Source organism: Papaver somniferum, unplaced genomic scaffold (genome assembly GCF_003573695.1).
Source record: "Papaver somniferum cultivar HN1 unplaced genomic scaffold, ASM357369v1 unplaced-scaffold_70, whole genome shotgun sequence".
NCBI classification, from domain to species: domain Eukaryota; kingdom Viridiplantae; phylum Streptophyta; class Magnoliopsida; order Ranunculales; family Papaveraceae; genus Papaver; species Papaver somniferum.
In genome coordinates, this window is record NW_020649860.1 from 520,894 (window position 1) to 542,412 (window position 21,519).

A 21,519-nucleotide genomic window follows, 5' to 3' on the forward strand; every position below is an offset into this window, starting at 1 on the left:
TCGACCAAGTTCATCTTATATCATGATAAAATTGCCGAGTAACATCTTACATGGTTTGTGTGATACAATCATTTGGTGTAAGACTTGGAATGTTTCGATAATGATTATTTCAATATCCTAAAAATTGCTTTGATGCTAATAGTGTGTGAAAACGGCTATTGTCATTATAGAAGAATGTTTCAATGATTGAAATAAATAGTTTAGAATCGTGTAACCTTCTTTGGATATAAGCATAGAGTGTGTTCGCACATTTGTGTATAAGTCCAAAACCGGGAACCTAAAGTATGCATACTTGTGTGTATACAAAATGGTTGAAGGAGACAGGATAGGTATGCGTACCCGTACGCATGCTGGAGGAAGTTCACATCCGTGAATTTCTGCTGATGTTGGAATTTCAAAACCAACTCATTCAGTTACCTAAGTACGCGTACCCGTACGCATACTGACGGAAAGTTCGCGTCCGTGAATTTCTGCTGAGTTTTGAAAAACCAAACTCAAAAAACCGGTTACTTAAGTGCGCGTACTTAAGTGGTTACTTTCTAAAATCGGTAGTGTACATGAACTTAAACATTTATTAATAAGGAATGCAATCTTTGCAAACCGTGGCTATAATGTTCATGTATTGATTTGAGTGAATCAAATCAATTTTGCTTCAATTGTGTTCTTGTATAAATCTAAGAGAATATAGCAATTTCACAACTCTTTAACTAGTTTCATTTGAGTCATTTGAACTAGTTATGGTTAAGATGAATAAGGTTGATATGAGAGTAATCATATGGCTAACCTCGGTTAACTATTTGTGAACCAACATGGTGTACACGTTTGGATAAGGTTACGTAGACCTAAATAAGGGTACATTTCATTTTTGTGTAACAAGTTAAGTTAAATCTAACGGTTGAAAGATATTAGCTTGGTTGAATCAGGTTTTTCATCTAACGGTGAATATTGAATGCTTTGTTACCAAGGTAACTTGGATTGCAAACCCTGATTTGAAAACTATATAAAGGAGAACTCTAACAACTGGGAAACCTAATCCCCACACCTCCTGTGTGTTACTAGTTGCATAACTAGAGTCGATTCTCCTTTAACCTTAGGTTTCTTCGAGACCCTGTAGGTTAACGACTTGAAGACTTCATTAGGATTGTGAAGCCAGACCCAACTATTCTCTTTGTAGTTGCGTGATCTGATCTTGTTGTTTCTATCGTGATTGAGTGCATTGTAAAATTGGCTTGAGATTTATATTTCCGATAGGCAAGATAGAAAAGTAGTCACAAACACCTTCGTCTCATCGTTTGTGATTTCACAATAACTTGTTTCGCTAGTCGATTAAGTTTATTATGAGGTGATTGATAATACTACGCCGTTCTTCGGGAATATAAGTCTGGTTTATCAATTGGTTCATGTTCACCTTGATTTATCAATAGACGGAACAAAAACTCTTGGGTATTTCTGTGGGAGACAGATTTATCGCTAGTTGTTGATTTACATTGATTGACACTTGAACATTGGTCTTTGGTACCGTTCAAGTAATTGCTCTTGTATTCAATTGGGCTCGCAGATTTCTATTTGCTGATTGCGGATTGAATTAAGAGTTAGAGATATTAAACTCTTTGATATACTTTATTCTAGGTTGAGTCTGACTGTCTATTTGATTCTCTAGAAAGTGTATTGGAGTAAGTCCTCTTAGATTTCCAAACGAATTGTTGGGTGTGGTTGTTAGACCCCTGCATTTTCACATAGAGCCAACGCATCCCAAAGTTGGTGATTCTCCTCATACAATTTCATCAATTCCTCCGAGTGATTGGGATCTATATCCCTGTTTCTAGTCAGCGGGCAAATCGGTGGCAATGAACAGTTTTCCTTGAGTTTTAGAATAATGAAATGATTTTCATTCACGAACGCCAAAACAACTCTTTTCTTCTTAAGAGATCCTTCGCACTTTTGCCACTTTGGTGTAAATGTTGCTTGTACAGTGGGGATAAAATAATGAACAACACAATTAAATATATCCGCCACTGGATGCCCACAAACCGGCATTCTCATCCAATATTGAGTAAGAAGGAACTTCATCTCGTTCTCGGGCCCTAAATCTTGAGCATAATACTATCAAACCCTTATTCATCACCAAGCAATTGCTCGTAAAAGCTCTTCGTATTCATAAGTTGTGCGGCCATCCTCGTTCTAGCATATCGGCATGGTGTCATCCCTTTACTAACCGCCATCTCAAAGATTCCTAATTGTTCGGTCACGGCATGATAGCCACAATTTCCATCTCCATCGACATCATCTGTATATAAAATATACTCGTGAATCGTCTCGGGAAGTTGCTCTATATAAGACTCTATTTTGGTATGGTAATGTCTATAAGGCTTACCTGTTTTGGGATCCTTAAACATCTTCATATTACCATTTTTTAGCTTTAATATCTCCAATCCATCCTCTGCAAACTCTAGACTGTCAATGTCTACAATATGTGATGGGAGTGCATACTTCCTTGGCCTACCCCTTCGCTTTGGAACCGAAACTACATCAACATTGGTTGTGCATAAGGAGTTGTCACCATCGTGTTGTTCTTGACTAGATATGGGTCGCTTACCTTTGCAATCACTTATCTTTGGTGTGGCTTCAGAATTTTCACCTTGATGTGCTTGACTTGATGTAGGTTCCTTATTTGGCCTTGCCTTTTTGTTTGGCACCGCCACCCCATCAACTATGGGTGTGCCTTCGGAATGCTCGCCTTGTTGTTCTTTGTCACTTGATGTTCGTACCTTTGTCGTCCTACCCCTTTTCTTTGCAACCGCCGCTCATCAACTATGGGTGTGGATTCGGAATGCTTACCTTGTTGTTCCTGTTTAATCGATGTGGGTACCTTCTTCGGCCTACACCTTTTCTTTGGAACCTCTGTTCCATCGACTATAGGTGTGGCATACGCATCCTCGGATTGTTGTTCTTTTTCAATTGATGTGAGTACCTTCTTAGGCCTACCCCTTTCCTTTGGAACCTCCAAACCACCGGCTTTTGGTGTGGATACATAATCCGTCGTTTGTTGTTGACTTGATAGCGGTTCCTTCCTCGGATTACCCATTTTGTTTGGAACCGGCGCTTCCATGAACCTTGCTTCTGAAATCTCACATGCAGTTGGATCTCGTTTCTTACTTGCCTCGAGTTCACATTCACATTGACTCATTTCTTTTAATTCTTTTCTTTGTTTTTTCTTTACGGTTTTGGTTTGTGGTGTACCAGGAGGATCTCCCTTTGTTGGCTATTCACTTTGTGTTGTCTATGGGCGAGTAATTAGCCTTAGTTGGCTCAACAAGACTTGCCGGCTAGCCGAGTTTCCACGTAAGCTTCGAAGAATTCCTTTGATTCATTCGTATCCCATGGTGATTTTCCGGGATCTTCCGTAGGGTGAGGGGTGAAAGATAGTTTCTTCCAAAAAGGATCGATAACCTCAGTAGGTATCACTTCTTCATACCTCACAAGCATATGAAGACACGTAATCCCCAATGAAGACATGTTGGGACAAATACATACATCATCCGGTTTGCCGTAGTTTATCTCCCATATCATTTGTCTCATCATATGTTTTATTGCCCAATGAGACACGTTTAATTCTATTCCTCGGAACAACTTACCACATTGAAGATATTGATTCATCCTTTCCATTGAGCTTTTCTCAAAAGTGATCGCTGTCGTAGGCGTCAAAAATAATTACACTTTTCTTACTACTCAAAATATATAATGAAGCAAGGGCAAGAAAGGATCGTTCCCACAGAGAGGTCTTGGGTTGTCGTTTGTTTCGGTTTCCTATAAGTAACAAGGGGGATTTTCTGATTTTTTGTAATTAAACAAAACTAAAAGCAAACAAAGGAATAAAGAACACAATTCAAATATGTGAAAGGATTGGTCAAGGATATCGTTTTTATCCACAAACATGCTTTTCAACAATAACTAGAATTGATATTTAATCTCAAATTTATTAAAAGTCCTAAGATATCTTGATCACAAGTATATCCCGCTAATTCCATGATTTCATCACAACCACATTAAAAGATGCATATGTGAATTCTTCCTAGAAAGCAACCTAATTCAAAAAATTTGCTCTGGCGATTTTAGGGTTTCTTTTTCAAACAAATTTCACGCTCCTTCATTATCGATCATCTTTGGGTGACCGGGGATGACTGTTACGATGGCTTCTAGCCAAAAATATGTTCTTTCTTATGCGGATCTTGTAAAAGGTAAGCAGAATCACGTTTCAACATCTGTTGATCTCAATACGCTCCCTAACCCAACTGTTAAAGATAGTAAACCATTTATTGTTATTCCGGATGATATGTACCTGGAAGGGTGTGATCTATGTAAACATAGTCTTATTGGCCGTCTGGATTTTAAGACTCTCAAGTTTGAAGATGCTAAGAAAAACCTAATCAATCAATGGCCGTTTACTGAAGACGGGGTTCAGTTTATTCCAATAAATAGGGGTTTCTTCATCATCAAGTTATCCTCTGCTGAAGAAAAATCTAGGGTTCATGCAAAAGACGCCTGGATTGTTGAACAACATGCTCTTAGGTTGATCGAATGGTTTCGAGGATTTGATGTTGAAAAACATAAGACCTCTCATGCTACAGTTTGGGTAAAGTTCCCAGGATTGCCTATGGAATTCTGGGTAGAGAAAACTCTCATTTCTCTTGGAAAAACTTTGGGTACGCCTGTTGTGGTTGATAGAAGGACTCTAAACCATGAATATGGGCATTTTGCTTCTGTTTTGATAGACATTGATTTTTCTCAACATGACACGGAATCTGTCCTTGTGGGTGTTTACTTCAACTTAATTGGACATTCCGGTGGTTGTCAATATGAGTAGACAATATATTTCGATTTCAGTTGATGGTGTGTATATTACTTTCGTTCATGCTAGCTATCTTCAGGTTACTAGGGACGCCTTTGGGAGCATTTGAACATGGACAATGTTAATATTCCTTGGTTGGTTATCGGCGAGTTTAATTGTATCTTACGTCTAGAGGAAAAGAAGTGGGTCGTGAACCACACACTTCTGCCATTAATGAATTTGGAGACTGGATGGAAAACAGTCTCCTGTTTGAAGCGGACGCTTTGGGTAATAAGTTTACGTGGTCTAATTGTCAATCAGGTTCTCGTAAAATTATAAGTAAATTGGATCGTGCTGTGATCAATGCTACTTGGTTGGCCAAATATGAGAATTGGCGGTGTAAAGCTCTTCCAAGGTAAGTTTCCGACCATTCTCCTATCATAGGGTTTCCTTATGTGGTTTCAAGACCCCGTCGTGCTCCTTTTCGAGTACAAAAGATGTGGTTTCTTCATAATAATTTCATGAGAATGGTTTTAGATAGTTGGTGTATGCCAGTTCATGGAACTCCGGATTTTGTCTTTCCTTTTAAGTTGAAACGATTGAAAAATGTGATGAAGGAATGGAATCTGTTGGTCTTTGGTAATGTTAACTCTCGGTTGAAAAAAGATATGCTTCGGTTTGAGATAGCGGCAAGGAATTCTGATGAGGACCCTACTCATGTCTCTAAATTGAATGCGATGAAATTAGCTATGTCTTCTCTTCAGGAGACGCGTCTTCAGCATATTACTTTGCTTAAACAGAAGTCCAGGAACTCTTGGCTGATGGAGGGAGCAAGTAATACTGCTTTCTTTCATAATAACATCCGTATTCGCTAAGGTAATAATATTATTTCTGAACTTGTAGATGAGAATGGTATTACTATTTCTGAGGTGGACCAGTTACGTGACCATGTTGTACAATTTGATGAGAATAAATTCAATGGTGAGGAATTACCTATTAACCTCAGTTGTTTGACTATGAACACCCTAGTCTCTCAGCTGTGGAAAGTTCTCAAATGGATGTTATTCCATCTCCGGAAGAAATTAAAGCTGTTGTTTTCAACTTGAATGTTAATGGTGCTCCAGGACCGGATGGTTTCTCAGGTTGTTTCTATAGACATTGTTGGGAGATTATCGGTGAAGACTTGATTCATGTTGTAGTTTACTGTTGGCATTTGAAGAGAATCCCTAATGGTGTTAATTCTAGTCTTATTACTCTATTGGCCAAGGTAAGAGGAGCAAATACTCTTCATAACTACAGACCTATAGGTCTTAGTAACTTTTTCTTTAAAGTGTTTACTAAGATTTTGGCTACTAGACTTGGTGGGGTTTTGGATAATTTGGTTTCTGAAGAACAGGTTGCTTTCATGAAGGGCCGTAATATCCATGAAAACATTAGTGTAGCTTCTGAGATGGTTAATGAACTTCATATCAAGCGGAAGGATGGAAACATCGGTATGAAGCTTGATATTACTCAAGCTTTTGATACCGTTAGTTGGTCTTTCGTTTTGGAGGTTTTTCGTTGGTATGGTTTCTCGGAGGATTGGTGTTTATGGATTCTGAATATCTTACAATCAGCGAGAATTTCTATTCTTTTGAATGGAAGTCCTGAAGGTTACTTTAAAATCACAAGAGGGTTACGGCAGGGTGGCCCCCTTTCTCCTTTAATCTTTGTGTTGATTGAGGATGTGCTTAGTCGTAATATTACTAAGCTTTTCCATGAAAAGAAGATGTCCTACATGGTTACTCGTCAAGGTATTTCTCCCACACATTTTTTTTGCTGATGATATTATGATTTTCTGTAAAGGAAATATGAAGAGTGTTACCAATCTGGTAAACCTTTTGGGTACTTACCAACGTGCTTCCGGCCAGACTGTGTGTCGGCAAAAGAGCAAGATTTACTATGGTGGGGGTAGTTTAAGAAGGCATAACGATCTTGCGGATTTTCTTGGCATGAGTGTGGCTACTTTTCCGGACCGGTATCTTGGAGTTCAAATAATGTCGGGTACTGTTAGGTATCGACATATTAGTAATATTGTTGAGAAGATAAAGGATCAACTCGCTGGTTGGAAGGGGACATTACTATCTTTTCAAGATAGAATTGTGCTTGTCAAATCTGTTATTGCGAGCTATTCCATTCATAATGTGGCGGTGTATAAATGGCCTCGTAAATTTATTAATCAATGTGAAAGGGCAATTTGTAACTTCATTTGGACTGGGGATTCTTCTACTAGAAGAGCTTTTGTGGTGGCTTATGATAAAATCTGTACTCCGTATTCGGAAGGAGGTTTGGGTCTTTGTCGAATGGCTGTTATGAATAAGGCGTTGTTTATGAAGCTTTGGTGGAAAATTCGTACTTCTAACAAAGTTTGGGCGAATTTTTTTAAAGCAAAAGTTTTTCATAAAGATGGCAGTATTAAGACTTATTATATCAAGTCCTCTATCTTTCCTGGCTTGCATTGGGTACATCAGTTGGTAGAAAATAACACTAAAGTGTTAATTGGTGATGGGAGTTCTACTTCTTTATATTTTGACAATTGGTGTACTAATGTTTCTATTGCTAGTTTGATTGATACTCAGGACTTGGACAGGTCAGTTCTCGTTAGGGACATCTTAATCAATGGTGAATATGTAATTACTGAAGTGCATTTGAGCCGTTTGATAGTTGCTGGCATTGATTTGTCTAACCTGCCAGTTCCGCAAGGTGGAGAGGATATTTATATTTGGATGCCAGACCTCAAAGGTCGGTTCTCTGTTCAATCTGCAAGGGAGTTAATTCGTGCTCGTTACCCAGTTTTCGATGGTGCGTCTTTGCTTTGGGGACAAGCTGTGCATCCCTCGTTAGCTGCCCAGAACTGGAAGTTCTTAAGGGAAGCATGTGCTACTCAAGATAAGGTGCGTGAGAGATTCAAAATCAACATAGCAAATATATGCTACCTGTGCAAAAATAGTGAAGAATCCCTCGAACATGTTCTGTGGAGTTGTTGTTTTTCTAGACGGGCTTGGAACTGGATTGGTCACATTTTTGGTCTTGTGCCTAACTATAACAATATTGTTTCTTATAAGTCTGCTAAAGGGAGGAGTAAAATGGTTAAAGATCTTTGGTTGGTGGATAATTTGGTGGTTAAATCTGAACTGTGGGCTTTTAGAAATAAAGCACATTTTGAGAACAAACGGCCTGATTTTCTCTTCTTTCAAAAGAGAGTTTTGTTTTTGATTCAAGACACCTGCAACTTCGACTCCATTCAGCTGTTGCAATCACCAACAAGTCCACCTGCAATCTCGAATTCTCCATCTGCTTCAGAAATCCACAATACCCAACTCTGCCTCAACTCAGGTTCTGCTCTCTCATTTTCTGCATTGAATAATCACCTCTTCAGTTCACCTGCAACAATCAGAAATCATCTTCCTTATGTGCTTACATGCTTCCGTTTAAGTCCTTTGCATCTGTGTTACACAGCCAATACAATCACCAGCTGCACAACCTGATCATAACTGCAGAAACCCATCTTTGCCACTGTAATCACCAGAACAGCTTCACTAGGAACTGCTTCCTCTCCTATCAACATCAAACCCATCTGCACAATACTGCCATTGCTTCAACAACGGATGCAATTCATACCATAAGCTCAAATCCACCAGCAAACACCACCATATTCATCTTCTAAACCAGATCCAACACAAACCCATCAGCTCAAAGTTCATGAATCTCTTCCCGTTCAAACCCATCAAGACCATCTGCATCTTATGTTCACACAGCAACCATCTTTGTCTCCATCAATCTCCTCAATTTCAACACAAATTATCATTCTCAAAATCGAAATCACACAAAACCCAACTTTACCCCTTCTGTTAATAACCCAAAATCACCATTAGATCTGATTCCTCCTTCTAATTCGAACCGACCTGACTCTGATTTCAGATAACCCTAATTTTCATCTGTTTGACAGTAGCAGCATTAATCTCTTCTCCTTCTTCCCTATAGGATACAGATTCAATTCGAAACAGTATTCATCACTGCTTCCATCATCTCTGACCACAACTTCCTGGATCTCTGAATTTCTCTTGACATCACCTTTTTTTCCTCTGAGTTTAAAACAAAATGATTGAGAAATACATTTCTTCTCAGTTTCACGGTTGATGTAATGATGAGAAGTGCCACAGGCACCCAGAAAATGATACAGGCCGCCAAAGAACTACAACCCCCTATTCCTCCACTGTGCTCCCAATAGCACCCGCACGTGAGAAATGACGCTTTTGCTCTTCTTCGAATTCTTCCTCCAACAACATCCGTCTCTTACTTCTCAAATTCACTTCTTCTCTTCAATTTCTATACATCACTAAAGTTGTCATACTTTTCAGACAATGAATTTGCATCACTAAAGCTGACATGCTTTTTAGACAGAGATAAAGAAATAAAAGCAAATAATGATAAATAATTTCGCCTCCAACAGCATTTGCACCTTTTAGCCTTTAAGCGACGTTTCTTCTTATTTTGTTCCAAATGACTCCAAAGTACCTAATCACTCAAAAACAAACATAAGATACATAATCTACAAGAAAACATAGCAAAGAAAGCATAAACAATAGATAAATATTTAGGTGTTTTAGACACCTATCAAATTCCCCCACACTTAGACTTTGCTAGTCCTCGAGCAAATCAAACAAAATAATTCTAAAGGATACATACAACTCTGTGTCGTCGAGGCTACGGTCACACTTAGCACGTATAACAAGCCTTTGAACCCCTAGGTGTCCCTAGTGGACGAGTTTTAGTCTCGTGAAGGTTTACAAGAGGTGTACCTACAAAACCTTTTACTCCAAATTCCAACTACCTGTGAAGAATCTATGAGCGAATCCAAAGTGACTACAGGAGGAGGTACCTTGATGCAAATCCAATTCATATATAAGTAAACAAAGCTCTACTCAGAAAGTTGAACAAACCACAATACTCGGAATCTAGCCAACCACAATCACACATGAATAGATTAAGAAGATGGATATAGAGATAGATGTTTGCGAATGTTGACTAAGTGAACAGTGTTTCCCATATCTGTCTGAAGGTCACCGCCAAGATGAACCTATGAATCCTATTGGATTAAGATACTGGTCTGAATTCTAATATAAACATTAACTGGCATATACAAGGGAACCAGCAGTAGATAATCTTAATTCTAGATCAATTCAGCTGGCATATACAAGGGAATCAGCGATCGATTTTATTAATTGAACAATAATAATAATAACTTTTTCTTTTCTTTTTCTTTTTTCACTTTTTTTTTTGTTTTTATTTTTTCGAATTGACAACATGATTAGATCTTTTGGATCCAAGCGCATGCTTCTTGTCAGCGAATTACATGATAATTCCCGTGGATCCTGCATTCCACGCTTGTTATCCAAGTGTCATTTTTTTATACACCGGTTGGTCTAATTGGTCTGGTCTTTTTTTTTTTAGTAACTCAATCACTCTATTTCATCCTAGCAGTAATAACAATTCGATGTTAGGGACCCACCAAATCACTTAGAGAAACAAAAAGTTTGCAAAAATAAAAACAGAAAGTGATATGGTAACATTCAGAGATATGGTAACAACTATCATATTACACATGAGCTTTGTCCGCCCTTTTAGTTAATAGGTTCCTCAACTCTTACAATCAAGATGGTTCCATCCACTTATATTGGTAGTGTCATCCTAAAGGCACATGTTTCTAGGTTTCGGAGTGTATAAAGCAATTTTGTTTTTTAACTAAAGGCATCAAACTCTAAAAACATATAAATGCTCCCCCACACTTAAACTTTACATTGTCCTCAATGTAAATTTAGTCATTCAAAGTAAAGTTCAAGGTGGGAAATTCGCAAATGATATGCAAAACAAAGATAAAATGCTTAAAAATAAAAAGATAAAGATAAAGATACAAAACCGGTGGGTTTCCTCCCACTTAGCGCTTGGTTTAAAGTCGTCAGCCCGACTTGCAAGACGAATTCCCCATACACCAATAATCTGAAAAAGTTGGGGATCCACCCATAGCACTTGTTTTGCAAACACTAGCTGCATACATATTAGTAATATAAAACAGAAATGAAGTTATTAGCTGATAAAAGTTTCCCCCACACTTATTCTTGTCCACACTTGGAAGTGGGTAAAGAATATAGAATTCAGGAACTTCCACGGTTTCTTGTTCCAAAACCTGCATAGTATGAGAATCAAGTATCTCTAATGGAGGATATCGCGAAATAAAGTCATTCAACAGTACTCTCGAAGCACATACATTCAAACCAATAAGAGGTAAAGGAGAAGAATCAATATGCAAAGGGTTAGACAAACCTCGCACAATCTCTTGTAGCATGGAATCCTCTTCATCCTTGAAAAATTCAAGTGAACTATTCACCTCTTGTATATCATGGTCCTCTATCAAACCTTGCAACCATTCTTCGTCCGTTTCTGCCTTAACCAAAATATCGGCATCAACATCATCATTACAATCATATGCAAGCTCAATTGGGTCTTCCACAATATGGATCAAATTAGTTTCATTCTCAACACACTCCTCTTTGTTGCAAGGTACATACTCCACTGCGGATTCAAGTCTCACCATAAGGAACTTTTTTAGAACACTCATTGCATCATCCTCAAGCTCTACCTTTTGAATAGGTTCTTGATCGTTATAAAGATCAATGCTCGAGTAAGCTACACTAGTTTCATCATATTCCTTTTCAACTTCACCTTGATCGTAAAAAGACTCCATTGTACACTCCTCGGGGATGTCACCATAAATTGGTCCAAGCGATGTATTTTCATAGTCATCGTCACTATCATAGTTAACATAAGATTGGATACCACTTCCCAAAGATTAGTCTTTCGCAGAATTTTGCATGTCCTCTTTGTATTATTCAATGCCTTGTCTTAAACTGGAAACACCTTTTTGAAGCTCTTGGAGTGATCCATCCAAATTTTGAAAATAGTGTTCCATTTGTTGGTAAAGCTCGTTCGACAAGGAAAAAGTAGAATCACTTACTTCAGTATTGCTAGGCCAATTATCTTCGCTTTGAATGGGTGAATGATCATAACTACGATCAGAAATTGGGCCAAACATACTATTAGCATATTCGATCGATGAAGCTGGCTCCATGCTTGGTTGTCTACAAACTGACTCCATGCTGACCATAAATTGTTGCATTTCATCTACCAAACTAGAGGAAATATTAATAGGAGCACAAGTATCATCCCCTCTTTGTGTTTGCTCACTTACATACCCACCATAAAAAGGTTGGCATGTATGAGAATAACTAAAAGGGTACGTGGAGTATTGACCATAACCAAAGGATTAGTTTTGATTGTACTCCCCATAAGGGTGATAGTTGTCATGTTGTTGAGGTTGAAAGTCGTATTGATTGCTCCAATATGCTCCATCCATATAAATTGGTACCTGAAACGAGATTCAAAACTCGGTTAAGAACCAGGAAATAAGAAAAATAGAAATAAAAACAGAAAAATAAGAAACCAAAAACAAGTGACAATCGCTGCCTCCCCGACAACGGGGCCGAAATTTGATCGCTGTCGTAGGCGTCAAAAATAATTACACTTTTTTACTACTCAAAATACATAATGAAGCAAGGGAAAGAAAGGATTGTTCCCATAGAGAGGTCTTGGGTTGTCGTTTGTTTCGGTTTCCTATAAGTAACGGGGGGGATTTTCTGATTTTCTGTAACTAAACAAAACTAAAAGCAAACAAAGGAATAAATCACACAATTCAAATATGTGAAAGGATTGGCCAAGGATATCGTTTTCATCCACAAACATGCATTTCAAAAATAACTAGAATTGATATTTAATCTCAACTTTATTAAAAGTCCTAAGATATCTTGATCACAAGTATATCCCCCTAATTATCTGATTTCATCACAACCACATTAAAAGATGCATATGTGAATTCTTCCTAGAAAGCAACCTAATTCAAAAATTTTGCTCTGGCGATTTTAGGGTTTCTTTTTCAAAAAAAATTCACGCGCCTTCATTCTCGATCATCTTTGGGTGATCAGGGATGACCGTTACGATGGCTTCTAGCCAAAAATATGTTCTTTCTTATGCGGATCTTGTAAAAGGTAAGCAGAATCACGTTTCAACATCTGTTGATCTCAATACGCTCCCCAACCCAACTGTTAAAGATGGTAAACCATCTATTGTTATTCCGGATGATATGTATCTGGAAGGGTGTGATCTATGGAAACATAGTCTTATTGGCCGCCTGGATTTTAAGACTCTCAAGTTTGAAGATGCTAAGAAAAACCTAATCAATCAATGGCAGTTTACTGAAGACAGGGTTCAGTTTATTCCAATGAATAGGGGTTTCTTCATCATCAAGTTATCCTCTGTTGAAGACAAATCTAGGGTTCATGCAAAAGACGCCTGGATTGTTGAACAACAGGCTCTTACGTTGATCGAATGGTTTCGAGGATTTGATGTTGAAAAGCATAAGACCTCTCATGCTACGGTTTGGGTAAAGTTCTTAGGATTTCCTATAGAATTCTGGGTAGAGAAAACTCTCATTTCTCTTGGAAAAACTTTGGGTACGCCTGTTGTGGTTGATAGAAGGACTCTAAACCATTTTGCTTCTGTTTTGATAGACATTGATTTTTCTCAACATGACACGGAATCTGTCCATGTTCAGGTTGGTGATAGAGATTTTTGGCAAGAGATAGATATCCAGAAAAAACCTAAATTTTGTTCTAAATGTAAGATAATTGGTCATTCGGATGACGAATGCAGGAGGAAGAAGCATAATAAGCCTATTGCGCCTGCTCAGAAATATGACAAATTAACTGATTGGCAAGAGGCACGTAAAAAAGGAGGCATTAACACTGCTTCTGTTGTTACAAACAATGTTACCTCTATTGTTGCTACAAACAATATTTCTTCTGTGGATGTTAATAACAATGTTTCTTCTGCTGCTGTTTCACAAGAGGTTTTAAACGAGGAATCTAGGAGTTGCATTGATGCGGCTATTTTGGAGAAAACCAAACAGCTGGTGGAGGAAATGGTAAGGTCTGAAGCTGTTTATAGAGCGGCTTCTGCTGAGTTATTAAAATCTAAGCAGTCGAATTCAGCTCATACAGTTTTAGTTAGCAAGACTCGAGGTAAGTCTCAGAAAACTAAGTCAGATGGGTTGGTTGAACTGGATAGAACTAAACCCCCACATCCTGATAAGACTGTTACGACTCTTCCTCCAACTCCAGTGTGTGATGATTTGCTCAAGGGCTCTGAATTTTTGTCTCCTAATAAATTTGATGCTCTTAACTCTATCTTAGCCCAAGAAGGTGAAGAGGTATCTGATGTTTTTACTACTAAACATCAAGCTAAGTGTGATCAGCTTATTGCTGTGCAGAGAAGAATAGATAAACTCAATGAAAGCAATAGTACTTCAGAATCTACTTCTGGGACTCATTCCTGGTCTGACTCGGAAGAAAACAGTACGGGTTTGGGTTATAGAGCAAGAAGAGTTACTAATACTTCTCAGCTAATTAAGTCCATCCCCAAACGTTCTTAATGCGGGTCTTCTTCTGGAATATCAATGGGGTCTCTCGTGAAGAGGCTAGATGTAAGTTGCATGAATTAGTTAAGGAGTTTAAGCCTGATATTTTTTGTCTTGCAGAACCAAAAGTGTCATGTTCGAACATATTTATTAGGAGACTTAAGTTGAATGGTTACGATACAAATGTTATTCATAATTCTTCGGATTATTCTATTAGTAACTTGTGGGTGTTTACTTCAACTGAATTGGACATTTCGGTGGTTGTCAATATGAGTAGACAAACTATTTCGATTTCAGTTGATGGTGTGTGTATTACTTTCGTTCATGCTAGCTATCTTCAGGTTACTAGGAGACGCCTTTGGGAGCAGTTGAACATGGACAATGTTGATATTCCCTGGTTGCTTATCGGCGATTTTAATTGTATCTTACGTCTAGAGGAAAAGAAGGGGGGTCGTGAACCACACACTTGTGCCATTAATGAATTTGGAGACTGGATGGAAGACAATCTCTTGTTTGAAGCGGACGCTTTGGGTAATAAGTTTACGTGGTCTAATTGTCAATCAGGTTCTCGTAGAATTATAAGTAAATTGGATCGTGCTGTGATCAATGCTACTTGGTTGGCCAAATATGAGAATTGGCGGTGTAAAGCTCTTCCAAGGTAAGTTTCCGACCATTCTCCTCTCATAGGGTTTCCTTATGTGGTTTCAAGACCCCGTCGTGCTCCTTTTCGAGTAAAAAAGATGTGGTTTCTTCATAATGATTTCATGAGAATGGTTTTAGATAGTCAGTGTATGCCAGTTCATGGAACTCCGGATTTTGTCTTTCCTTTTAAGTTGAAACGATTGTAAAATGTGATGAAGGAATGGAATCTGTTGGACTTTGGTAATGTTTACTCTCGGTTGAAAAAAGATATGCTTCGGTTTGAGATAGAGGCAAGGAATTCTGATGAGGACCCTACTGATGTCTCTAAACTGAATGCGATGAAATTAGCTATGTCTTCTCTTCAGGAGACGCGTCTTCAGCATAGTACTTTGCTTAAACAGAAGTCCAGGAACTCTTGGCTGGTGGAGGGAGCAAGTAATACTGCTTTCTTTCATAATAACATCCATATTCGACAAGGTAATAATATTATTTCTGAACTTGTAGATGAGAATGATGTTACTGTTTCTGAGGTGGACCAGTTATGTGACCATGTTGTACAATTTTATGAGAATAAATTCCATGGTGAGGAATTACCTATTGAACCTCAATTGTTTGACTATGAACACCCTAGTCTCTCAGCTGTGGAAAGTTCTCAAATGGATGATATTCCATCTCCGGAAGAAATTAAAGTTGTTGTTTTCAACTTGAATGCTGATGGTGCTCCAGGACCGGATGGTTTCTCAGGTTGTTTCTATAGACATTATTGGGATATTATTGGTGAAGACTTGATTAATGTTGTCGTTTACTGTTGGCATTTGAAGAGAATCCCTAATGGTGTTAATTATATTCTTATTACTCTATTGGCCAAGGTAAGAGGGGCAAATACTCTTCGTAACTACAGACCTATAGGTCTTAGTAACTTTTTCTTTAAAGTGTTTACTAAGATTCTGGCTACTAGACTTGGTGGGGTTTTGGATAATTTGGTTTCTGAAGAACAGGTTGCTTTCATGAAGGGCCTTAATATCCATGAAAACATTAGTGTAGCTTCTGAGATGGTTAATGAACTTCATATCAAGCGGAAGGATAGCAACATCGGTCTGAAACTTGATATTACTCAAGCTTTTGATACCGTTAGTTGGTCTTTCGTTTTGGAGGTTTTTCGTCGATATGGTTTCTCGGAGGATTGGTGTTTATGGATTCTCAATATCTTACAATCAGCGAGAATTTCTATTCTTTTGAATGGAAGTCCTGAAGGTTACTTTAAAATCAAAAGAGGGTTACGGCAGGGTGACCCCCTTTCTCCTTTAATCTTTGTGTTGATTGAGGATGTGCTTAGTCGTAATATTACTAAGCTTTTCCATGAAAAGAAGATGTCCTACATGGTTACTCGTCAAGGTATTTCTCCCACTCATTTGTTTTTTGCTGATGATATTATGATTTTCTGTAAAGGAAATATGAAGAGTGTCACCAATCTGGTAAACCTTTTGGGTGCTTACCAACGTGCTTCCGGCCAGACTATGTGTCGGCAAAAGAGCAAGATTTACTATGGTGGCAGTAGTTTAAGAAGGCGTAACGATCTTGTGGATTTTCTTGGCATGAGTGTGGCTACTTCTCCGGACCGGTATCTTGGAGTTCAAATAATGTCGGGTACTGTTAGGTATCGACATATTAGTAATATTGTTGAGAAGATAAATGATCAAATCCCTAGAAGCATTGAGTTCTATGGAATAAGACTAATCAAAGCAATCGAACGTGTAAAAGCACTAATCCGATTTAATAACCCTAATCTAGCAATAGAGATGCGTCACTACAAGCAATACTCACAATTATGCTACTTGCAATCAGGAATTATCAATTTTACGTATAATAACCCTAATCTAGTAATAGAGATGAAAACTAATTCAACCGATTCGCGACTCGACTAAACATGCATTCAAATCATATAACGATATTAATAGTGAATCATAAGCAACAAAGTATGGAGACAAAACTAATCTATTGCATAAAAATCATGTTTGGAATTCCAACTTATTCCTTAACCAAAAGAAAACTAGCTCATGTTCATGGAGTTCATCCAAAGAAGAAATAAATCTATCATGTTCACAAACCCTAGAACAAAAGTAGACGAAGAGATGATATTGTGCTACTTTGAAATCCTTATATAACCTCTCTTGACCGTCCAATCTTCTCTGTTCAGGTCAAGACCAAACTCGACCAAAACTATCTAAAATGCCCGCAAGAAATTAGGCCCATAGCCCATTTAATATTTAGCTTGTCAGTTCCAAGGAACTGACAGCCTACTTCAAACCAATTCCCAGCCAATGACAATCGTGCCTTGTACACATCCAACCACGGCAACAGTTCAGTTCCATGATGCATCTTCATCATTGCAGCGTCAGTGCCCCATACTAACATTTCCATTTATTTTCCTGAACCTCTCTTCTTTCCTGTGAAGCGCCAACTGCCATTACCAACTCCATTGCAGTTAACACAACTATCTTCACATGGCAGTGACCACCAAAACCCATGTAAGCTTTCACTGTTGCCTGCATACTTGCAATTCCATCTGCAAATCATCCTGTTATTCCCAACGATTCACAGCCAAAAAACCAAAATCTTTTTGTTGCTTCGAACTCCACCAATTCCTTGAATTCAAACTAAACTCACAGCATCCATCCATTCCAACACCACCAGTGCCTCACTGCACCTGCAACAGCATCCACGCAGTTCATTCAAGCCATCATCTGCAGCACATACAACTCATTCCTGCTTCCATCTCACTTGCAACAGCAACCTAACATACATCCATATTCATTCATTCACCAGCTCAGCGCAGTTCCTTTCTCTTCTTGCACTTCCCTGTAACTCAAACCACTTGAGATTAACCAGTAACAACTTCTTGTTCACCACCAGTACTTTCTCCTGCTTGAACTGCACTTGCAACTTCGACTCCATTCAGCTGTTGCAATCACCAACAAGTCCACCTGCAATCTCGAATTCTCCATCTGCTTCAGAAATCCAGAATACCCAACTCTGCCTCAACTCAGGTTCTGCTCTCTCATTTTCTGCATTGAATAATCACCTCTTCAGTTCACCTGCAACAATCAAAAATCATCTTCCTTATGTGCTTACATGCTTCCGTTTAAGTCCTTTGCATCTGTGTTACACAGCCAATACAATCACCAGCTGCACAACCTCATCATAACTGCAGAAACCCATCTCTGCCACTGTAATCACCAGAACAACTTCACTAGGAACTGCTTCCTCTCCTATCAACATCAAACCCATCTGCACAATACTGCCATTGCTGCAACAACGGATGCAATTCATACCATAAGCTCAAATCCACCAGCAAACACCACCATATTCATCTTCTAAACCAGATCCAACACAAACCCATCAGCTCAAAGTTCATGAATCTCTTCCCGTTCAAACTCATCAAGACCATCTGCATCTTATGTTCACACAACAACCATCTCTATCTCCATCAATCTCCTCAATTTCAACACAAATTATCATTCTCAAAATCGAAATCACACAAAACCCAACTTTTACCCTTCTGTTAATTACCCAAAATCAACATTAGATCTGATTCCTCCTTCTAATTCGAACTGACCTGACTCTGATTTCAGATAACCCTAATTTCCATCTGTTTAAGAGTAGCAGCATCAATCTCTTCTCCTTCTTCCCTGTAGGATACAGATTCAATTCGAATCAGTATTCATCACTGCTTCCATCATCTCCGACCACAACTTCCTGGATCTCTGAATTTCTCTTGACAGCGCCTCTTTTTCCTCTGAGTTTAAAACAAAATGATTGAGAAATACATTTCTTCTCAATTTCAGGGTCGATGTAATGATGAGAAGTGCCACAGGCACCCAGAAAATGATACAGGCCGCCAAAGAACTACAACCCCCTATTCCTCCATTGTGCTCCCAATAGCACCCGCACGTGAGAAATGACGCTTTTGCTCTTCTTCGATTCTTTCGCCAACAACATCCGTCTCTTACTTCTCAAATCCACTTCTTCTCTTCAATTTCTATACATCACTAAAGTTGTCATGCTTTTCAGACAATGAATTTGCATCACTAAAGCTGACATGCTTTTCAGACAGAGATGAAGAAATAAAAGCAAATAATGATAAATAATTTCACCTCCAACAACATTTGCACCTTTTAGCCTTTAAGCGACGCTTCTTCTTCTTTTGATCCAAATGACTCCAAAGTACCTAACCACTCAAAAACAAACATAAGATACATAATTTACAAGAAAACATAGCAAAGAAAGCATAAACAATAGATATATATTAAGGTGTTTTATACACCTATCAAAAAGCCTTCCTGATCCTATCGATATCACTCGTAAAGTAGTGCTACATTTCCTCGGTGACCGTAACCACGTCTACTTGACTAGAATGGAGCAGATCTTTAAATCTCTCATGAGCGGATTCCGGTATACTAGTTGCTTCATTCTCGTAGTGTCTATACACGTTTGTCCATGCACGCACAAATTTTTCCTTGAACTTATCCAACCATTGATTCCGACAATCAGTTGGATAAACTTCGTTCCAATTGGCAATAAACTTGTCCAAATTCTTTTCGTACGTATCCTCGGTAAGATGCCAATAAAATTTCTCCCAATCTCTTGGAAATTCCAACCACTTTTTATGATTTTCATCATATTCTTTGTCCACTCGTTCTTTGATCTTGCCTCTTTCATCTTCTTCTTCTTCGGGTGATAGTTTGTTTTTGCGAACGTCTTCCTCTAGTTGAACAATCATTCTCTTCTTAATATCCGCCTTAGTGTGTTCAAACAAGGCATGACAAGATTTTATCACATTATTACGTATATGATATGTACATAGGAAATTTTGTGCACCGGGAAGATGTCGGATATTACATTCATTAATGCGTCATCTTGATCGGTTATGATGACCCTCGGAAGATGATTTTCCCGGAAGAGTAATTTCAATTTTCGTAATACCCAATTATAATTATAATCCTCCTCGTTTTCCATTAAACACCAAGCCATTGTGAATGATACCTTGTACGATGTTTGCCCCACGATGTTGAACAACGACATATTGTATTTGTTTGTCTTGTAGGTGCAATCTATCATAAGAACACCAAAACATGTATGGGCCAATTTTGCAAGCAAAGGATGCAAAATGAATATTTGAAGAGGCTTGTTGTCCAGCCCTCTTTTGATGATACGCGTGTAGCTGTGATCCCAAACTATCTTCTCAAATTCTTGCATAACGTTCCTCTCGTCTCATTCCACCCTTCTAATAGTTGTTTGTGCGCTATAAATTGTACTTAGAGAAGACGCGTTCGTCCGATCCTTTTCCTTGAAGCCTCTGAGAATTTATCTTCGTTTGATAAATGCTTTGGTCAATCTCTTTAAATCCTCCATTTCATGAGGTTTTAGCTTCGTAAATAGGGAGTGACCAACAAAATCTTCCGGATCCGGGTGGTTATGACGGTCGAACCACACCTTACAATCTCATTCCTTGTCCTTGTCTCTTAAATTGAAAAAAAGCTTAAAGGGGCAATTATACTTCCTCGTACGAGTCTTGTATACCCTATTAGTCTTCTTTGGATATACATAACCCTTTCTCTTGTGGCTATTCTTCTCCTTGTATTCCCCACTTCTCTTGCAAGCCATCTCAAAACGGATCTTTGAACCTTGGGTATTCCTCACCAACACACACATGTTCTTAAGAGCCGTCTCTTTATCCCAAACAATTACTTCATTTTTAGATTTTATTCCCTACATAAGGACAACAATGGGATATTATAAGGTTCATTACAAAAAATCCATTAGTAAAGTTCAAGATACTAGGTGAAAAGTATTCTTTGGTAACATACCAAAGGCTTTTTATAGTATTCCAACGTACCCGACCAAGCGGTCTTGCATTTGTTGGATCAATATATGTCACAACCTAAGGATCGAATGAAAAGAAAATAAATTAGTTCCAAAAAAAATTAAAATACTATGCCGGAACTATGCTCGACCAAAGTTCCGGCATGGTCGAACTGAACCGAAACTGAAGGCCAAATTTGAAACGCTTCCGGCATAAAAACATCATTTGAAATCAACGCCGGAAACATAGGTGCCGGCATGCTCGTTATCTATGGTTCCACCCCGATACACTGTGCCGGCATGGTCGATAATTAATCAACCATGCCGGTATTTAGGTTTGGAAGACACTGCTTCATGTATGTTTTTTAAGCGGTACCGGCATGGTAACGTTAGGATTGAACCATGCCGGTAGCATATTCCGTAGAATATTCCGTGGTAAGTAAAAAGTAACTTTTGTACTTGCATGGTTTTTTCGGTTGAATATAATGTCGGCTTGCATTTCAAAATGGGGGATATTGTTGGCCGACATGGATGTAGTATGAATACAATGTCGGGAATGTTGTTGCCGGCATTGTATTCATACTACGTGTTAGAGCACTGCTTGGTCGAACCCGCAAGC

General features: G+C 38.5%; 2 protein-coding genes across 2 annotated transcripts; both read left to right on the plus strand.

Moving 5' to 3' along the window:
- Window positions 1-12,920: 12,920 nt before the first annotated feature.
- On the plus strand, window positions 12,921-14,411 carry LOC113343975. Its single transcript, XM_026588044.1, has one exon. The coding sequence runs from the start codon at window positions 12,921-12,923 to the stop codon at window positions 14,409-14,411; it is 1,491 nt and encodes a 496-aa protein (XP_026443829.1).
- LOC113343977 lies at window positions 14,411-15,058 on the plus strand. Its single transcript, XM_026588045.1, has one exon. It carries the CDS (start codon window positions 14,411-14,413, stop codon window positions 15,056-15,058), a length of 648 nt encoding a protein of 215 aa, XP_026443830.1.
- Window positions 15,059-21,519: the final 6,461 nt, after the last annotated feature.